At 41.7% G+C, this 21,264-nt stretch overlaps 1 protein-coding gene across 2 annotated transcripts; it reads left to right on the plus strand.

Moving 5' to 3' along the window:
• Positions 1-638: 638 nt before the first annotated feature.
• LOC134873181 (ceramide transfer protein-like) lies at positions 639-21,043 on the plus strand. Of its 2 annotated transcripts, XM_063896637.1 has the most exons (18): positions 639-1,245; positions 1,599-1,733; positions 4,439-4,555; positions 10,594-10,701; positions 11,858-11,996; positions 12,505-12,591; positions 12,698-12,855; positions 14,525-14,617; positions 14,729-14,815; positions 14,954-15,046; positions 15,347-15,424; positions 16,075-16,170; positions 17,123-17,255; positions 17,348-17,418; positions 17,498-17,626; positions 17,915-18,044; positions 19,214-19,351; positions 19,451-21,043. In XM_063896637.1, exons 1-17 carry the CDS (start codon positions 1,156-1,158, stop codon positions 19,339-19,341), a joined length of 1,872 nt encoding a protein of 623 aa, XP_063752707.1. In that variant the 5' UTR covers positions 639-1,155; the 3' UTR covers positions 19,342-19,351; positions 19,451-21,043. The 2 variants fall into 2 exon arrangements, with proteins under 2 accessions (XP_063752707.1, XP_063752708.1); XM_063896638.1 differs by lacking the exon at positions 15,347-15,424 and having other exon boundaries at positions 642-1,245.
• Positions 21,044-21,264: the final 221 nt, after the last annotated feature.

Here is a 21,264-nt window from a genome sequence, read left to right on the forward strand (position 1 = left end):
TTGTGTTAAAAGCAGAGGTGGGAGAAGTACTCCAATCTTGTACTCAAGTAAAAGTAAAAGTAGGAGTACCGGAGTGTAGAAATACTCTGTTACAAGTAAGTCCTGCAACCAAGTCACTTAAGTACAAGTACAAAAGTATTTGCATCTAAATAAACTTAAAGTACCAAAAGTGAAAGTACTCCATATGCAGATTGGCCCATTTCAGAATAATATACATTATATGTTTAATTACTTTGTTTAGTGCAGGGTAGCTTTTCAATGTTTCTCCAGGTGTAACTAAAGTATTATTTAAGTGTTGATTATATTTCATATCATTAATCCAAATCTGCAAAGTAACTAAAGGTATTACATAAATGTAGTGGAATAAAAGTACATGATTTAACTTTGAATTGAAGTGGAGTAGGAGTACAAAGTAGCAAACAATTGTACTTAAGTTAAGACTGACCTTTATTCATCCCAATATGGACATTCAAGTGTGCAGTTTCTACACCTTAAAAGCTGCTATATAAATAAACTTGCCCTGGAAAAATGTTAGGACTTTATTTTGAAGGGGAATGTGTGTGACTTCCGGTGATCATGCCACTGTGTTTAACTTACCACACGCTCTCTTCAGTACACAGTAAAGCGTGTCTGCAGCTCCTCCCCCGATCTTGAATGAAGACAAGCTCCTCCGCCACTGCTAACCAAACTGCGGAACTACAGCAGCGACACACACGGTCATTTGTAGCCTGAAGTTTAAGGTACACGGTGAACACGGAGGCCTTCTTCATCGATCACTATTTGGAGCAGATTATCAACTGCAGCAGAAATAAGCTAACGACGCACAAGTGGCTAGTTAAGTTAATGTCGTTTGACAGCTAACGCTAACTAGCTAGTCTGTTTGGTATTCGACGTCAGTTTCAAAACAAAGCCCGCAAAAACGGAGAAGTTGAGAGTCAGCTGTCACCTGCAGAAAAGCTTGAGACTGAACAAGCTAAACTGTTTCTAAGTCTGTAAACCGATCAAGATACATCACGCTTTTCAGATAATGTTTGATACACTCGGTTAATGCTTAATTAACGGTACAAGGTAGAGGAACTGTCAGCAGGCTTGATCTCATCCAGCAGCTACGAGGTTCTCTCGATACGAATCTGGTTCCTTCAAACTTGGATTTAAATGTCCGAAAAGAGTACCTCGTCCGGTTCGGATGAGGATGTGGACCCGGAGTCCGCACAGCATGTGGACGTTGGAGGCGTCTTAAGCAAGGTGAACCACTTTAAATGTTACTCTGTTTAATTTATCTGCACTTTTACCAGATGTATTTATTATTATTTATTTTCATTAATGCATCAATAACTACCATAAAAAAACACATCATATTATTCTGAAATGAGCCAATTTGCATAATGAGTGCTTTTACTTTTGGTACTTTAAATACATTTTATTCTAATGTTTTTGAATACAGGGCTTTTATTTGTATCAGAGTATCCCTAAACTCTGGTAATTCTACTTTTACTAAAGTGCAAGATCTGAGTACTGGAATCCTGCAAAGAGGAAGTGTTTACTGCATAATGTTAGTTCAGCTAACTGTTCGTCTTGTCCCTCCTGTGTGTTTACAGTGGACAAATTACATACACGGATGGCAGGACCGATGGGTTGTGTTGAAAAACAACACCCTGAGCTACTACAAGTCGGAGGATGAACGGGAGTACGGCTGCAGGGGATCTCTGTGCCTCAGCAAGGCTGTTATCACAGTAAGTATTTACCTTGAGAGGAACAACACTGCTGCTGTCTCTGCAACAACAGAAAGCAGAATGATCGTGGCACCTGTCTGACTTTTCAGGGAATAAGAGCTCATAAGCCTGGAGACCATGAAAGGCCTGATTTTCTGCTCCAGTGCTTTTTGGAGTAGGGTTACCTCTCTCGCAGGTCTCATTGTTTGGACCCTCACGTTCCCTGTAATTAGCATGGACAGAGTTGAACTTTAATTCCTTAAATCAACGCTCCTCAAAGATAGAAAGGCTAAACATTAACAAGTAACGAGGCTAAGATTACAAAGATAGGGTAGAGACCTGTATTTTACCAGAGAGATGCATTCCTGCTCAAACAGTCATTTGAGAACACACTCGTACGTCTCCCTCCTTGGCAGTTTTTATCACAGACTATTTGAAAAGAATGTTTTCTATGGGTTAAAATGTAAGCTTTGAACACATACCGTACAGATCAGACCTGTATTCTCCCAATGAGGCCCCCGTGTTGGTGAGATAAGTTTAAATCCCACACCGTGGTTAAATATTCACTGGGCTCTCTGAGCATACCGCCACCGTGTACAGAGGCCAAACAAATAGTTTTTCTCTGCAAAAGGATTATACGACTCAAAACAGGATTAAAACTACATGAAAGTTTACTGGTAGTTTCCTCTTCCAGTAAGTGGGAGCCAAATACCAATTCCTGTGTTTGTCCAGTCCTGAATGGGACTCAACAAGGCATTTGTGTGTGCTTTGTAATTGTGTTATAGTAGGCTAACCAAGAGTGTACACAGTTTGATTACACATGCTCACTTATTATTAGAGTAGTATGACCCACACAGTCACTTACTGCCTCTCCCTTTCTCCGGTATAAAGCCTGTGCTGTCTACGGAGACGGTGGTGTGAGGACTCAGGAATGCAGGAACGAGCCTCTGCTTCTCTGCTTGCCTAATATCAGTCTGTTACATGCAGTGTGTGTGTGTGTGTGTGTGTGTGTGTGTGTGTGTGTGTGTGTGTGTGTGTGTGTGTGTGTGTGTGTGTGTGTGTGTGTGTGTGTGTGTGTGTGTGTGTGCGCAGAAACGCCAGATTGTCTTCATAGGGAAGCAAAATGTGCTGGAAATGTCACTGTGAAAATGAAATTAAAATTCCTATTGTCAGCCAAGAACAAGATGTCAGTTCATTGGTGTTTTCCCGTCAGTTATGTATTTTTGTACAGACAAACTTGTATAAACAAATATATACACTACATATTTGTATGTACAGTGTTAAATATTGTTTTAATTACACGTCAAATATAGTGTGAAGGCAGTTCATATGAGAAAAAGCTTTGGTTTCTCTCCTGTGAAATGGTGAGAAGTGTTTGACTGATAACTTCCTCTTTGCTAACACTGAAGATGCAATGCAGAAAAAAGCCAATGCAGCAAGGATATTCAGTAGTGCCTACGTAAGGGTAAAGACATTGTTCCAAGCAGAATGAACGAGGTATAAACCGGGCTGTAAAGCAGAGGTTTATGAGCCGTGTCTGATACAGCACAGTAAGATAAACTGGAATTCTCTTACCAGTAAAGGCAGCATGGCTGGATGCACTTGGGCATACCATTGCTTGCATTCTTATAGTGAAACTTAGAAAACTACGGGGCTTTTTGACATTACACCTGTCTCTGATGGGTATTTTTCGCCCTGAGGTTGAATGTGACAGTAAGAGAAAGCACCAAAAGGTCAGACAAAACCACACACTCCTGTCTGCATCCCAGACATGCAACTTGTGAAATGTAATATTAGTGTTAAAGTGAAATGCTGCATCAAGTTATCCCAGTCCCGTACAGAGTTGATGTTGTCGGGAGAAGCAAATAAACCAGCACATGAGCATCCTTCAGCACATCTAATTACATTTTGGTCAACGTGAGGTTCATGTCAGCTGACGGAGCAGCTGTAGTCAGGCTCCTACCAAGGGGGAAAAAAAGGGAAAAGTTAAAGTGAAAGTTGTCTAATTTATCACAAGGAACCTTTGCAGAACAGACCTCTCCTCAGCTGAGTGCAGCGATCACATTCCGATCTCAGAGGGAACGGGAATTCTTTAGTACACGTGTTTTGGGTGCCTAAGGCGGTCAGTTGCTGGAGCAGGGTGGGGTGCATTGTAGAACGGGGGAGGGAAATAGTTGAAAGATTTGGCCCTAATAGTGGGATGGAAAAGTTACGATGACCCAGGTTCAGGGGGAAGACGTGCTGAAAGAATATCTGTTTTTTTGCTCAGCTCAGCTCTGCTGCGGTCGTTTAGGATTGCGTTCTGCAGACACAAGACATCAGTTCCTCATTAAAATTCCTGTTTATTGTGTGGCAGGGGCTTTTCAGCGACTGATGGAATCCATGTGTGTCCAGAATGTATCATCGCTACTCAGTCAGTGTCGTACACAGACACAGAGTGGGATTTCTGCTCTGATTGATTTTATTGAACTACGGGAAAACAATACTTTTTTATGCAAATTCGGATATCTAGTGTCGGTCACATGACACAGGGGCTCTGGCTAATCAGAACAAGAATCGTTTTTATTACCAAGTAGGTTTACACATACGAGGAAATTGGTATAAATGCAGAGACACAGAAAGTGGAGTGTGGAGCAGAAATGTGCAACATGTACAAAGGGATGTGCAGGATGTACTTTCATATGTGGAATAATAACAATTAAAGAGCCCTCTCTCTCTCTTGGCAGCCTCACGAGTTTGACGAGTGTCGTTTTGACATGAGCGTGAACGACAGTGTCTGGTACCTCCGGGCTGAGGACCCCGAGCACAGACTCCAGTGGATCGAGTCGATAGAGCTGCACAAGGTGAGCAGGTTTCTCTTTCTCCATAGATGGTCTTCACCGTATCTCTGGCTTTTTTCTACACCCTGGTTTGTATGTCTTTCAGTCCGTCTTGTGACAGAGTTGTTAAGGGGAATTTTGCTTACGGATGGATTAGTGGATGCTACAGATGCCAAGTAGGCCTGAATCCAGTCCCTGTTGTGATGTAGGAAAATGTCCATTGTGTTTCAAGAATCAAATCAAATTTTCATCAGCAATATGTTGTCTGTTCCTCAGGTTTTAATAAAACATGTTATTTTTGGAGTTGCCCTCATAACCCACCGGAAATATTGTTTGCCGCATTATTGACGTTTTTCCGGTATTTAGGTTCAACTCTGGGTCGAGTTGTTATTCAGAACTGACGGGGTGTTATCTATCTGGTTCAGTGACCTGGGTGTGGCAGGACAGGGATTCGGACACACACACACACACACACACACACACACACACACACACACACACACACACACACACACACACACACACACACACACACACACACACACACACACACAAACTAAACAGCCCTTCACCCTGGGAATGCGAGGAATCTGTAGAGTGAGGTGTTGAGGTGGGGGTATCCCCTGTTATCAGATACCAGGCAGCTGCTCACTCGGCAATGACATGAAGTTACTGTAAACAAAGTGTGTCCATGGCTTATTTAAGACGTGCACATACAGTATAGGGCTGGGATCTGTCCAAAACAACCTGACACACTTAGCTATACTAGCTTGGAAAAGGTTAGAATTTAAAGTATCTATACATTTTTTTAAGGGTTTTTCTTGATTGATTTGTAGTTTTCTTCTCTACAAACTGAACTTAAACTTGATTAATTGTCATTAAAAAAACATTTATGTGAATACGAGACGCACATATATTCCGTATGAATTTAAAACACATCATGTAGTTGTTCTTGCTTTTGCAGCATAACAAATGTAAAGTTCAGGGAGTAGCGCTGGGTTATCCAAACGTTTTCCACTGAGGGCCACATATAGAAAAACCTACGAAGGGCTGGGCCACTCAGTAGAGGTGAGGTTTATTGTTCGTAAGTTAATTGATAAGTTATCAAAATCAATCAAGTGCAGGTATCAGAAATCAAAGGTTTAGATAGGGTTTAATTTATTTTGTCACAAGTGTTGGCAGCTCATTCCTTAAAACACAAGCCTCAGATTGCTTATAATAAGGGGAAATATGAAGGGTACATTTCACATGTGTTTTACAAATAAGTTATTGGGCTTTTTTTATCGACCTAGATTTGTTAGAAAAACGTTTTCAAATTTAATTGACTGAATTTATTTGAAAAGTTGGCTTATTACTCATGGATACTGCTGTGTAATATATGTTTACATATGTGTTTAGTAAGTACAATATAAGGAAAGCACACGTTTCATGTGTGGGCCATATTCCATTATACTTTTTTAATTAGTTGAGGGCCGATTCAAAATGGACAATGGGCCGCATTTGGCCCCCGGGCCGTAGTTTGGACACCACTGGACTAGCGTAAGTGTACCACCTGCGGAAAAAGAATCACTGTGCTGTGAGTTCTCATCAGGCCTGCTTCTCCACTACAATGGAGCTGTAGATGGTTTAAGTGCGACTGGGTGTTGGCGGTAGAGTGTTAGTAACTGCAGGTCTCCGGTCCATTAGCGACAGTGCGAGAGTATTCACGGGTTGTGACCTACAGTAACCTCTGAGCTTAATGCAGCACTACCTGCAGCAGTGTTATAGGTGAGTGTGTCTGCACTGCTCCCAGCTGGAGAGAGAAGGACTTGCGTTCAAGGTTCCCCAATTGCATTCTAGCTTTATTTGTGGCATTAAATAATTTAGCCCACCGTAGAATAGCCTCTCTTTTCAGCGACTTCATCAAATTTTGTTCTGAAAATGTCATTTTATTTGCAAACACACATTGATCTGTTATAAATATTATATTCTAATGTAATCCCGTTTTTTTCCCAGTAATTTAATTTATATCTTCAGCATAATGTCGGCATACTGTCGTGAAGCTCTAGGCCTTTACTTCAAATACATATTTTATTACAATAAAGCTACTTATGAGGGTAACCTTTTTATCTATCAATTATGTGAATATCTAACAACAATAACTGCTGAATATGGGTCAAACATGTAACGTGATGACAGCTTTTTAACACCTCATACAACCCATTTTACAAAGGCACAATTTGGCTGGAAGTGGAAAAACTGTTTTTGTTTGAATCCATTTGTGTTTTAATGTGTGGGTGTGTTTGTGTTGGTGGAGGTGGGAAAAGTTGTGCCAAGTGTAGGGACTTGAAGTGCACCTCTTGATGAATAATTCAGGTTTTATCGCCTGTTCTCCCAGCAACTTAAAAACAAGAGGGACATGTGAAACACTCGATCATACCGAGAAGACTGTTCCATTCTGTCGCATTCAGAGGGGTGATATCGGGTGGCAATGTGGGGGAAAAAACCCTGTATTTATTCAGAGTTTTTCCACCTCTTCAGGCGGGATGTTGGCACAGTCTGAACACTATTGACCCAGATCTGTCTTAAGAATGGGATATCAGTTAGTATAAATAAGAAAGGATAAAGAGAGGGTCAGGTTTATCAAATAAAGCAGATTAATGTTGTTATTTCCTCTCTTCCTCTAACCTATTTGGTAGTTTAGTGGTTTATGACTCCCCTCATCTCTCGCTCTCTCTCTCCCTCTCTCTCTCTCTCTCTCTCTCTCTCTCTCATATCCATATATGCATGCACTGTTCATTTTTCTCCCTCTCTCTCTCTCCATGTCTTGCATGCAAACACACATTCATGCTTGCTTGCTCAGAGATGGATGCCAGGCATAAAGATGGAAAGGTTTCACATATCCGGGTGTGTGGTCCGTTGATGTAGTTCTGCAGCAAGAGTGGAGTGCATGTACGTGTGTGTCTTGGGGTCCATGTGTGTATGCCTGTCTGCCTGCCTTCGGAAGAGCTGACTGAGAGCAGACCTGCTTCACCCTGCGGGGGAATCTCAAGACTCGTCCTCTTGCCGTCTCTTCTGCTTCACGGAGCAGCTAGTGTCTGCCACTCCCTCGACCTGCTTTGGAGAAAATGACTTTTTCCTCTTCCTCCTTTCCCGCTCTGCTTTCTTCTTTTACTTGATGAGCTATTAGGCTTTTCTTTTTCTTCTCCTCTCCTCCTCCTCTTCCCTTTTGTCCGTCAGTGAGGTGTGTCCAGAGACAGGGGAATACTGGATTTAAGCCTCTGATTTGTGGAAGTGTTGAGGGAGCGTCTGAGCCATGTGGGGGCCGGCACACCGTGGGGACTGCAGCAGTGTCCTGCTCTGCCTTGGCTGTTTCAATGGCCGAATGGTGGGCTTTTAGCATGTTGGCATGCTGCTATCACTCATCACTGAAGTGTTTAAGGAGTATGCAAGTGTTGTGATATGATTTATCTATGTATTCATCCATACAACTTATTATTTCCCATTGCATGCAGTTATTTTTAATGAGCTTAGCTTGAGAACTTGATGATTAAAGAAATCAATCGCTGTTTAATTTGGCATGGATGTGTGTTAGCATTTCTCTGACAGGTAATCTATCAAAACAGCAATGTGAAGAAGTACCCAGTGGTTGCTATGGTCACTTACTGTACTCTCCTCTCATTACCATCACAAAGCTGTGGGCGCAGGATGCCATTTCATGTGTTGTGTCGAGTGGGTGTTGGATTTGCATGGCTGTGTCATGCAGCTGAGAGATGTCACTCACTGGAGTTATCACCAATTATTATTCATGTTGAGCCTGGATATCTTTTTCAAATTGCATTCTCGTACAACAAAACTGTACTTTTAATGTGTGTTACGTTTCGATTAAGACTTGTTTTCTCCCACATTACATCTGGTTTTCACCTTATCACAAATAAGATTATAGTCATTGCCAGCGCCTGAGTTACGGGTGGGTCAAACTAGCAAAAGACTGTCACCGAGGAGCCGCTGTTTATGTCCTTTGTGGAACCAAAAGTCAAAGTTTACTTGTTTAAATTTAAATCTGTAACTTTAATAATATATTTTCACGCCAAACCATTATATTTTACTAAACGTAACTAAGTCATTTTGTTACCTAATCCTTACCAAGTAGTTTTGTTGTGTATTTGTTTCATTTGACAAGTCAACCACAACATTTTGGAGGATACAATATAATTATGTTTCATTCATCTATTGCTTTACCTCTTGGTACACACATTGCCATCTCTAAGTTTATTAGAAGAAGACTGAAGGAATGAACTTCATGTAGTGACAGTCTTCCCGCCCAACTGTGATTCCCTGCTGTCGAAATGTAGGTTGTCTTTGTGTATGGACTAGACATGTCGTAGCATGATTATGTACCAATGAGGATGGTATAGCTTGGAACAGAAATCATTCCAATTGCATTACGAAATGGAATCCATATTGCACTGTAGGTTTCAACACCTTAGTATTTGCTGAAGCCAGGTGAGGTTAGGTGCTATGTAGAGTATTAGCCAGTGTCAACAATCAATGACTTCTGCTTGAAACGTGAAGACCCTAAACCAGAGCAGCATTTTGTTGTTGATCCGACAGTTTAACACTCTGTTAAAACTTTCAGTAGTCAGACGATAACCCTTTATCTGGTTGAGCAGCACTTCTTAATTTGTTACACACTGTACTTTTTATTAGAACGTCCCTTATTGTGTTACTGTTGTCCGGTATCTTTTATGGCTTGTTTTCTTGTTATATTATTGAATGCCGTGTATTTGTATGCATTCATGGTATGTTTTTGCTCTCTTTATCAACCGCCTGTTTAATATTGTGCTTCCACTCCCTACATTATCTGAGGTGTGCAGTTGAAACTGTTTAAATGCTTAAATGTATCACCTTAATCTTAATTTCACAGCCATCATGGGATCGTACGAATGTAAACAAACCTTTTTAACAGCAAATAGTGAAGCTTTATTTTGTGTTTGCCTGATGTTTTACCCTCTACATCTCGGCTCACTATCTATTCCACATTATTTTGGGTCAAATCTCAGTATCCGTCACCCTGTTGTAAGCCCCTCTAGCAGGGGAATGTTTGTTTGCTTTCTCTCTAGTCTGTCACCTGACCTCCTCCCTGTTATACCTCAGCATGCCAGTGAGTAAACACGGAGGGTTTACATGACAGTCCCTTGGTAATTTAAGAGTCAAGAGTGAAGTATACATGAATGCCTTGACTAAACCTCAACAAACATACATTTAAAACATACACCAATCAGGTTAGTATCCTTTCACATGTTGCACTAGCGCTGCATAACTGTCTACAGTTTGAGAAAATGTGTGAACTTAGGTTCAGGATCATAGTGTTGGGTCATCAAATTCCTGTCTGTCTCTCTGAATTAGTAGATAACCGCTAACAGATGCATGTGGGAGACACAAGAGTATATTTGCTTTGGTTGGGTTGGCTGGGTGTGCATGCACATGCGCTGTGTATTATAAAATGCTGTCAATTTTGCAGAGTTGGCAGTCCCAGGCATCGCCCAGTCATAAGTTGCTGTTTAATGGAACAAATGAAATCACTGCCCCTCCCTCCCTCCCTTCCTTCCTCTCTAAAGCCAGGCCATAATGTGGATCTGTATAATAATGCTATAGGAGACAGTACACTGTACGTCCTGATAGAAACAACATCCAGGAAGCTCGATCAATGCTACATCTGTCCACTCTGGGATTTAATGTAACTTATTTTCACTGTTTCTTAACCACCGAGCATCAGCTCTACTGGCTGTCTTGATGCATGTGTGCGTTTGTCAGCAGACGGTTGGAGTGTGTAGGTGGAGGCCCTGCTCTGGTCTGGATCAGCATTACTCAGTGCTGCTGCAGACAGCTAGAATTGATCTCCCCCTCTCTATGTCTGTCTTTAACTTTCCTTTTATATTACAGGTTGTTAAATATGTTTTATGCACATACTGATCTTTTGTTCCCTCTGTTTTCCTTTTCTTTTCCTATCATTCATTTCCTGCTCTCTCCCTCCCTCATTCTGTCTGTTTTCTCCTTCAATCCGTCCCTCTGGATCTCAGGCTGAGTCGGGTTATGGTTCAGAAACCAGTCTCAGGCGTCATGGCTCCATGTTGTCTCTCACCTCAGCAGCCAGTGCCCTGTCCGCCACATCTTCATCCTCCTTCAAGGTAACAACATGACTATAGTGGCTGTTCATCCAATGCACCAGGTTTCTAGGCCACCGGGTCTGCAAGGATATCTTAGTCCTGAATCAAGTTCCATGAAATGCCAAACCTTTTGTGAAGACTCCATGTACTAAGGCAGCTAAAAGACCATTTATTAGTTGCCACAACAGGTCATTTGTATCCTGATTGAGCCTCGACTGGTCCTCTATGGACTTGATGATTGATGATGAAAGGAAGGCCATATGCTATCAAACTGCATTTGAATACACTTTAACACAAAAAGTAGTTTTGAACCAAACTTGATGACTTCTCTAAGCGTCTTAGATTATATGAGAAGCATTTATTGTCATTATACATGTAGGCCTACATGCTTCTGCCATCCAAACATTCAGAACACACAACATACAGCAAGAAAGACACGCAGCATTCATACATACGTAAAATGTATGTGTGTATAATAAATGATATATATTACACATGTATGGGTTTTTGAAATAGAGTTCAGTGCAATGATTGATTTTTTTGGGGGGGGAGATTAAACTTACTGGTATAATGTAGTTAAACTATTTAGGACAAGCATGCTGAAATTGTCACTACGGCATTATCAATCAATCAAGGTTTATTAATACAGCCCAATATCACACATTTTACATTTGTCTGGGCGACCTTAACAGTTTGTACAGAATACGACACCCTCTGTCCTGAGACTCTATCATCAGACAAGGAACAACTCCCAAAGAGAATGAAATATAACCGTAACATATTCCAATATGCAAAACTATAGAAAAACAGAAACATCATTAATTTCAATGATATTCATGAATATGCTTTCTGTCGTGCCAAAACAAACATCTTTTCTCAAAGATAAATATTAGCTTAGAGTGTCTCTCACAAAGATCACCAGACTGTAGATTCTGCAGTTTGTGAATGTTTTGAGCCCCTCTGAAGTATTTCCATCAATAGAGATTTTAACTTTAGCCACATGTACACAAAGGCCTCTTCAGGAACTACGATCTGTTGTTACTACCTTTGTCAGCTGGAAGAAGTTGGACTTATTTTTATGGTGACCTTTGCCTTGAGTTTAAACAAGAGAACGGACATGAATCTTCCCCCTGACAGCTCACTCTTGTCTACTTTACTTCTGTTTCTCTCCACTCAGAAGGGGCACAGGTTGCGTGAGAAGCTGGCAGAAATGGAAACCTTCCGGGACATTCTGTGCAGACAAGTGGACACGCTGCAGAAGTACTTTGACTCCTGTGCTGACGTCGTCTCCAAAGATGAATTTCAGAGGGATAGAGGTAACCTGTGGCATAAACACATTATGATAAAGCCTGTATAGTGTCAGATATTTATTTATAAGTAGGTTCAGATGTGCATATTTAGAGCTGTGTGGACATGGCAAAGAGGAACTGTCTGCTGGCCAAGGAAGGACTTTGTACATGTGGCTTTACAGGCTTCATGCAGCATGAGAGTGATGGAGAGTGCTGGGTACGGAAACAAAAATCAATATCTGCTTATAGGGCACTTAGGGTTGTTTAATCCCTGAGACACAGGCTTTCTGTATTACAGCATCACTTTCATATTGAAATAACTCTCATATGTCAGTTTGACAATCGTGTATTTCAATCTGAATGATGCTTTTGCTAAAAATGAACCTTTTGTGTCTTTAACAATTTACCAATTAAGAACAAAATAACTGACACCTGAACCGGTCCATTAGGGCCTGTTTTAGATGTATCTGCCATCTTAAAATGTGGTTAGGACAGATGGATACATCTAAGATTGCTGTTGCTCTCTTCCCTGTAGAAGAAGAAGAAGATGAAGAAGACTTTCCCAACACTGCAAGACCTGATGGTGAATGTAATCACAACAACAATGGCAGCAAAGAGAAACGTGAGTTAAAACTAAGTCGCTTTAATCCTAGAGACAGTCTTTGTGTCAAATCAAGTCACGAGGCAGCTGTCACGCTCAGTTATTTATTGGTTTCTCTCTGTGCCAGTGTTTCCACCTGCCAGTCCAAAAGGTATGAACGGAATAGACTTCAAGGGGGAGGCCATCACCTTCAAGGCCACCACGGCAGGCATCCTCTCCACACTGTCCCACTGCATCGAGCTGATGATGAAACGAGAGGACAGCTGGCAGAAGAGGGTGGACAGGGTACGGCCTTGCACTCTACACACACACACACACAGAGATTAAGATAGCCATCACTCACAGCGTGCTAAATGTCATGTCATGTTTCCTGAGTGGGCGTGTCAGCAGTCTGTGCTTATCGCTGCCTTCATCTTAAGGGGGGGTGGTTATTATGACCAAGCGTTTAGTACTGTTGCCCTTTAGATGATGAAGCTGTGGTATGATGATGAGGCTAATTATGGAATATGTTAAGCTGCTTTAAAGGAGGGTTACTTTAGCAAGATATTGAGCAATACAGTTCCCTGTTCAGCTGAAAAGTTTGCAATTGTAAAGCAGGATAGTTTTGAATAAATGTTCGATTAATCATTGTTTGGGGAAATGTTTAATGTGTCCTCAAATTCTACTGTATAGCTGACTGAAAACTGTATTTTCTTGGATATGACTTACTTAAAAACCTGACATAATTTAGGTGACGGTAGATTCATCGGTTTCAAAATAGTCATACTTGCCCACCAGAAACATCAATACACCTGTAGCCCACAATGAACTTTAACTGTATTGTTGTTTGGAGTTCTCTGGAGTGCTTTTGTTTTCATTTCTTCAGCTTATCTAGAGGGCGGTCTGTGTCTTTAAAGGCACTCCTCGTGCTTACATCCTTCTCAGCTCAGCTTATGTTGTCAAGCCAGTTTTTCTTCTTTTTTGTTCTAGTGTGTAAATGCATGTGGCCCAACCCTAAAACCTACAACAGCCGGGAAGTGCTTTCAGTTAGTTGGACCGCTCGGGTGAAACTACCTCAATCTTATCTGTGTTTGGTTATGTGAGGCTTAGCCGCCACAGTAGGGAAACAGAAGTAGTTCAGAACACACGCTCGAAGGGACAAGACTTGAGAGGGAATACAATTTAAAAAATGACTGCCAAGACTTCATGGGGCAGTTTGTGGAAACCTGCGCTACAAAAGAGGACAGAGCAGCTGAAATACCAGACGCAGAGATGGATACCTCTACAGACCTGCAGCCTTTTCTTTAAAGTAGGTCTCTGTCAGTGTGGTCGTCACACAGCTGGGTCACCTCTTGTTCACTGTGTGTTAAACATCCACACCCTTCTGCATACTGTGTTTAGTTTAATATCTGCTATAGTTTTTATATGCTGAGCCACAATTGCCTTTTTGCAGTTTCTTCATTGGTTTCAGTCGACACTTTAAATACCATTGTTTTTTAATCATTTTCCTCTCTCAGAGAAACCAAATTCCCAGACTGGTTTGCAATGTTTCAGTGCTTTAAAGTAAGAGAAGGTGTGAACAGTAATTGGATCTCTCTAGTTCTTGATTTTAAAGCATTAGCCTGTTGTTTTATAGTTCACTTGGTTGATTGTGTGAACCTCTGGCAGGTAATGACACATTAAGGTAAAACCTGTTTGAGAGCGCACGCAGCTGAATGATGTTGTGGGTTCGACCGATTGTTTGCGACATGCAGACCTCTCTGTTTTTTCTTCCACATTTTCAGTTTGCTGCTCTTTATTTCCTGTGATCTGACAAAAGCAGCTTTGTACCTGAGTGTTATCTGACTCTGAACAATGAATTCCTGTTGATTGTGTTCAAAGGTTAAGCAGCACAGATGTTCAAATGTTCTATTCTCCATGCTGTTATTTATTGTGTAATATAGTTGCACTCACACTGCTCTCTCTGTGTTTTCAGGAGCTAGAGAAAAGGAAGAGGGTAGAAGATGCCTACAAGTCTGCGGTGAATGAGCTGAAGAAAAAGTCCCACTACGGAGGACCCGACTACGAGGCGAGATGAAATAAGAAACCATAAATGAATTAGATAAACAACATCACGTGTGCACTTTTATCACCCTGCCCCCTCATCAGCTCTGTTGATCACAACGTTTGCTTTCCGCAGGAGGGGCCCAACAGTCTGATCAATGAGGAAGAGTTCTTCGATGCGGTGGAAGCTGCACTGGACAGACAGGACAAGATAGAGGAGCAGGTGGGCATGAAACATAACACCTTTTAGTCTAGATGCCACATTGAATCTCTCCCGCCCCTCTGTTCTTTATCAATTTTTCTCTAAAACACATATAAACAGTGTTGTATCCTCCTAAGCTTCACTCTCTTTGTCCTTCAGTGCCAGTCAGAGAAGGTCAGGATACCTCGACTAAGCCCCGTGCCTCCAGGTGACGCCTACTCCACCATCGGTACACACCGATACGCCATGAAGGTGCTCAACACATATCTTATTTTCTAAGCATTGTACATCTTGTTTCCGTTCTGCTTGGGCTACCTGTGAAGTCCTACCTCCCGTCTGAAGTCTGTAAATCTCTGCACCTGTGCTTCTCATAATGTGTCCATGCTTCACCTGCACCTATCCTCACTCAGAATCAGTTTGTGCTTAATGCAATCATTAAGTGCTTTCATAAGGGATTCTTGAGCAGGTTGTGATTGTGTCTCTGCTGCAGGGCGCCTCTTTCTTTTTTGTTTCTTATTCTTTTCTCTTTCGATTTCCCTCTCTGCTGGACAGCCCCGTAGCCATTCTTCTTCCCTCTCCTCCGTTGAGCTAGTCAGTGCCTCCGATGACATTCACAGATTCAGCGCTCAGGTACTGTATTTGGTCAACAGATAGCACCCCTATCTGCAGGGGCATCCAAACACTGACAGAGCATGAACTGATAGCATGAGAATGTCTACTAACCGGTCACTCCAGGATTTAACAAACAGTTCCTGTGCTTTAAGACTCGTGTTATTGGAGGTTTTTACACCCTGACTTTTATCCATCATGTGACGCATGTATTACGTAAAACAAGAAAGTTCCTGGAAAGACTGACCGGTTGTCCTCAAACCACTGATAAGAAAACTGTTATGATAACGCTGCATGACTGGAATCTATTCACACTCTTTATTCCTGCCTCGTCCTTTCTCACATCGCTCTGTTCTTCACAGCATGAGCATGCATCAATCCCGAGCAGGATCAAGTGTTTCATATTTATTTGGCTACAGATCAGAGGTTAATCTGTTTGCTCAGGTTATTCCTAAGATTCTGAATAGGAAAATACTAGTTTCTATAATACTAGTTCCTTCTATGATGGGATAAAAACCTCTGTGTTTATTGCTCAAACTTGATCTGAGCATCCCTAATGTATTCTTCTCCTCCCCAAACTGTGTCCTGCTTCAAAGCATGTTCCTCAAACAGGCAGGTAAAGAAAGATACTAACATACTCGTTCAATCCTTGCCTGTTTATGTCCTCTTAGGTCGAAGAGATGGTGCAGAATCATATGACCTACTCTCTTCAGGATATTGGTGGAGATGCCAACTGGCAGCTGGTAATAGAAGAAGGAGAGATGAAGGTGAGTGGAGAAGCTGCTCATGAATCATTTCCCTTCATTTCTTGCTGTGAATATTTTAGACTATTCACTTTTTAAAAGGCACGGTGGTTGCCACGGGAGGCTCTGAGGATATCTGTATGAGGAAGAGAAAGAAAACCTACTCATATTTTTAAAGGGGCCCAGTTGTGCTTTTTGGGGGCTTTCCCTCTCTAGTGTGTTGTCTGCAAAGGCTAAAATCCCAAAGTCCCCCCCAGAGGGACTTTCTCTCCTCCACACTCTCCCCCACCCTGCCAGAAATACCTCAATTGTAATCCTTTGTTTACTTGCGTGACATAATGCGGTTGTATTGGCTAGTGCTCCAACATATTGTACGTGATAGGCTAAGGGGCAGGACATGTCTGAGCGGTTGATAAATCACAACACAGCTGCCCAGCTAACCAGTCAGAGCAGACTGGGCTCTGGTTTCAGACAGAGGGTAAATAGACGGTGCTGCAGCACAGGCAGTATGAGAAAGATAAAGACCTTTTTGAACATTAAAGCATGGAGACATGTTACAATAGAGGCACAAAATACAAATATGAACCTGAACATGTGTATTATGGGGCCCTTTTTTAAAATAAAAATAATCATGACACAATGAATAATCCAATAAATCCATACATTAAGTAATAATTGCTCTAGGGACCATGAAACAATTCATAAAAAGGGTGTTTTTTAAAAATATTTATAACGTTTCTAATGTTTTTTTGGTTTTTTTTTATAGCATTGGTCAGTTTTTGTTATATAAGCACCTATATTTGTCTGACGGCAAAATATTGGTTGTGTTGGGTCGCACTTTGTCTAAATTTCAAGAACTTAATAAATATAAATGCAGTTATCAGTCAATGGTATAACTTTAGCAGTGAGGTTGCAAAAAGGCCCATATTGATGAACTTATCTTTCCATTTGTCTCACTCTCCTTGCTCTGTCACAGTTGTACAGGAGAGAAGTGGAGGAGAACGGTATCGTGCTGGATCCTCTCAAAGCTACGCATTCAGTGAAGGGCGTGACGGGACACGAGGTCTGCCACTACTTTTGGGACACAGCTGTCCGAATGGACTGGGAGAGTAAGTTCACTCTGTCAGAAGTCACCGTCATATCAACACTTTGACTTTATCTGTTTGAACGTCAAAAACTGACTGCTCTCTGTTCCCTTTAGCCACTATTGAAAATTTCAACGTTGTGGAAACCCTCTCCGATAACGCCCTCATTGTTTACCAGACGCACAAGGTAAATTCACGGTGGTTTTAAGAACATTTTGATCAGTAATGTTCTGTAGCTCTGACTGAATGCCTCTGCTGTGTTTCAGAGAGTGTGGCCGGCCTCTCAGAGAGACGTGCTCTATCTGTCAGCCATCAGGAAGATCCTGGCAACAAACGAGAACGATCCCGACACGTGGCTGGTGTGCAACTTCTCTGTGGACCACGAAAATGCCCTTGTAAGATCACCTCATCGACACCTGTTAATATCATGCAGTAGAGCGAGAGCCATGTGTCAGGCTTCCAAGTGCTGTGAAACGAGAATAATTGTACTTTTGATTCATTTAAGCATATAATTACAATCATGCAATAGTCAAACCGGACTATGGTGCAGGGCTTTCTCATGGGTGAATGGTGTAAAGAATATTTGAGCTCTCTTAACCCCCAGGGTCTTCTGTCAGAAAGCTTGAGTGAGACTTGTGGCAGCTGGGAGTTTGTTTGTATTTACATATTTGTTTTACTTCCAGCCCACAAACCGGTGCATTCGTGCCAAAATCAATGTTGCTATGATCTGCCAAACGCTGGTCAGCCCACCAGAGGGGGACAAAGAGATCAGCAGAGACAACATCCTTTGTAAGATCACCTACGTTGCCAATGGTGAGTGTCTCTCCAGCCTATGGTATAGATCTCTGTGTATAGATCTGCAGCCAACAGAACAAAGCACCTCCATCATCATCAATCTCATAACGTACCTACAAGCACCTCAATATTAACTACAAACTACTGTGAGGCCAGAAGGAAGAGGCCTGACTCCTAATCAATTTGGATCATTTATTGTGGAAGATTCATAACTAGTAATGTTATTATGTTGCTTACTGTATACTGTACACCCAACATCTATTGGATGTCTTTCAGTAATGGGAGAGGGGTCTCTCCTCAGTCCCTCTCTCTGTGGTTTCTACATTTCCCCCCCTTTTAGATGGGTTTTATTTGTAGGAGTTTTTCACTCTCCACTGCAAAGGCTGAGGGAAAGATGGTATTAAACGTCTCATTGAAAAAGCCACCTGAAATGTGTTATTTATAAAATGGGGCTTTGAAATTGAAATTGAATTGATTGATTTCAAGTAAAACCCATCTTAACTACAAAAGAAAGCATGAATACGGCTGACTGTCTGATACTAATGCTAAGTCACTGGCAAACAGGTGAACAAAAACCTTGTGGAAAGTAGCCTAAGGCCAGTAGAAAGTTCTCAAGAACTCAAATATCACATCAGCCTGAATAAATACGGCTCGAGTCAGCACATGAGAGGTTATCTGGGGAGATGTGGCATTTCAAACATAACAACATGTCTACGGGTCGCAGAAGTGCCTCAAAAGGACAAATGAGTTGCATGTAGCTTGCTTCATATTTGTGTTCTTATAATGATGCAGTATGATGTTACTGAGTTGCTATTAGTGTGTATTTTAAACCCTTTCCTCAAATGATTCAAAACAATCTCGTATGAGCCAGTGTTTCCAGGGATTCATATTTTTGTTTTCAGCTGGCACAGGAGTTATTGTGTGTGTGCGCTTCCGTCTTTGAAGCATTATTCCAGACCTGTGCTTTCCCTGACTTCCTGTAGACGGGTTTATTGTGTAGCTTGGGAAAGTATCCAGAGCCAGTTTATTGTTGGTGAAGCAGGACAGGTCATGGGAGTTTAAAAAGAAAACACCACTAGAGGGCACACTAGACCTGTTTGTGTACAGTGTGGGTTTAATTTAGATTAATAGTGTTCTTAGTAAAGCACACACAGTTTCCTGATGACTTCCCTTCTGTGTGGCTGTAGTAAACCCAGGAGGCTGGGCTCCGGCCTCGGTCCTCAGAGCCGTGGCCAAGAGAGAGTTTCCCAAGTTCCTCAAGCGCTTCACTTCCTACGTCCAGGAGAAAACAGCTGGGAAGCCCATCCTCTTCTGAACACAATGAGGTGCAGTTGAACGTTCATTACAAGACTGGTGCTTTGTCTGGATTAAAATAGCTCAGTTCATTTCAGTGATATTGATTTGTTTTTATCTTTGCGTTTCAGGCTTGCAGGGGTGCCACGTTTGCTCTGTGGAAAGACTACATTGTTCAGTGTTGAACCGGCGCTCAAACTACACGACCCATTCTTATATCAATAAGAATGTGTTAAACTACTACTCGCAGGACCCTTTATCATCCCGCTGGACACTTGCTTGTAGAAGAGACTGGTTTTACGGCTTTAATCCATCAGTAGTTGTCGTCCCGACCGCATGATCATGGCTAACCACCATGTTGTTGGTCACGGGTTCACTTGTATGTAAATTCAAGTGGTTTTTGAATTGTTGTTACCAATTATTTGCTTTTTTTTGTAAATTGTTTTGTACATTTCTTATGATTATATACTTCTTGACTTGTTTTGGGTTTGCTTTAATCACTAGTATTACAGCTACTTGTTTTGCTGCTGCTAAAGTAACTACCATGAGAGAGGAGAGTGGATTTGGACAGGACAAGCATTGATGAGGTGTGGTACAGCGTCTCCTCCTTCTGCCTTCTCCTGTCCCTCTGGTGATGACTCTCTTTGCGGTTTGATGTTGGGGGGAGGGGCCAGAGACTAAAGCTTTGAAATCTTTATATTTGTAGATTGTTATTAAACTAGCTGTCAGAGAGCACCAGGGACACAATGTATTATACAGAGGTAATGTGTTTTCAGTTAGTTTACCCAATGTGAGAAATGTGAATTGACTGTTAAATGCTTGAATTTGATTACATTAATGGGCCAAGGAAACCTGAAGCGGCAGACAAAAGTCATGTTGGACATGTTTTTGACACGGTTGAAGTGATAATTGGATAGAAGTGCAGTTGACTGGGTCTATAGATGCCTACTGTCAGTGTGTGTCTGTTTTTAACCCCCACATAGCACACAGGTTGACAGTCCTTTTTGCCAAAGGCCAGCCAAAGTGTCTAATGTACAGTTTCCTCTCTGTTATTGAGAGACGAGTGGATACGTTTTATAAACCCTGGGTGGTTTTTCACAATTTTCAGCCCGAGTGTCAGGTTTGTAAATTAGTCCCACTGCTTTTGAGCAAGGTAAGGTAACGTTGTAATATGTTGAGTAGGATATCAACTACACAGACTCTTAGTCATCCTCTGACATTACATTTCACACGCCACGCCACACTACAGTGCAGTGGCCTCTTGCCCTTTGACTGATAAACTACCCCCAGAATGCCTTCGACACCAGGATGGAAATCCAGGTTATCTTTACTGTACAGCCACCAGATGTGCATTTATCAACACTGAAGTGAAGCGGGGGTGGGGTGGGAGGGTCAGCATTTCACATCATCTTACCTCAAGATTGAAATTGACTTTAGATTGTATTTGATGACATCAAACGTTGGGAGTTCTGCAATCACAAAAAAAAATCTGATTTTCGGACTAAGGGGTCAGAATTAAGGAAGGATCTGGATTATTGTTCTGCTGATGATTACAAGAGCGAGAGCCACGAGTCAGCCGAAGAATGCGTTTTTAATTTTCATATTTTGTCAGTCATCTACACACTTTGTATATTTCTAAGTTGTACATCAGAAGTGTTATTATTTGCACTAAATGTAATGCAATCTGACAATGTTCTGTAAATTAAAATGGTTACACAACAGAAGCAAGCGCACGGTTTCCGTTTAGTAGAGCTGCTGTGAGGGGGTCATTACTTAAAGGAGCCTGTTGTGCATTTTGTGTTTTTCCCTTTCCTGTAATATTGTATATTGTTTTTTGAGCATGTAAATCCTCTGCAAAGGCTGAAATCCCAAAGAGTGTGTGGGAGTTTCCCTTCCACACACTGACCCCCCGGAAACGCCTCTATTGTCTCCTTTGTTTACTTCC

This window comes from Eleginops maclovinus, chromosome 12 (genome assembly GCF_036324505.1).
Source record: "Eleginops maclovinus isolate JMC-PN-2008 ecotype Puerto Natales chromosome 12, JC_Emac_rtc_rv5, whole genome shotgun sequence".
NCBI classification, from domain to species: domain Eukaryota; kingdom Metazoa; phylum Chordata; class Actinopteri; order Perciformes; family Eleginopidae; genus Eleginops; species Eleginops maclovinus.

Bases quoted from the DNA above. Each gene is read 5' to 3' on its own strand.
- LOC134873181 (XM_063896637.1), top strand. From the start codon at position 1,156: ATGTCCGAAAAGAGTACCTCGTCCGGTTCGGATGAGGATGTGGACCCG. The intron at 14,618-14,728 runs GCGAGATGAAAT...TGCTTTCCGCAG, and splicing joins ACGGAGGACCCGACTACGAG to GAGGGGCCCAACAGTCTGAT. The intron at 18,045-19,213 runs GTGAGTGTCTCT...GTGTGGCTGTAG, and splicing joins GATCACCTACGTTGCCAATG to TAAACCCAGGAGGCTGGGCT.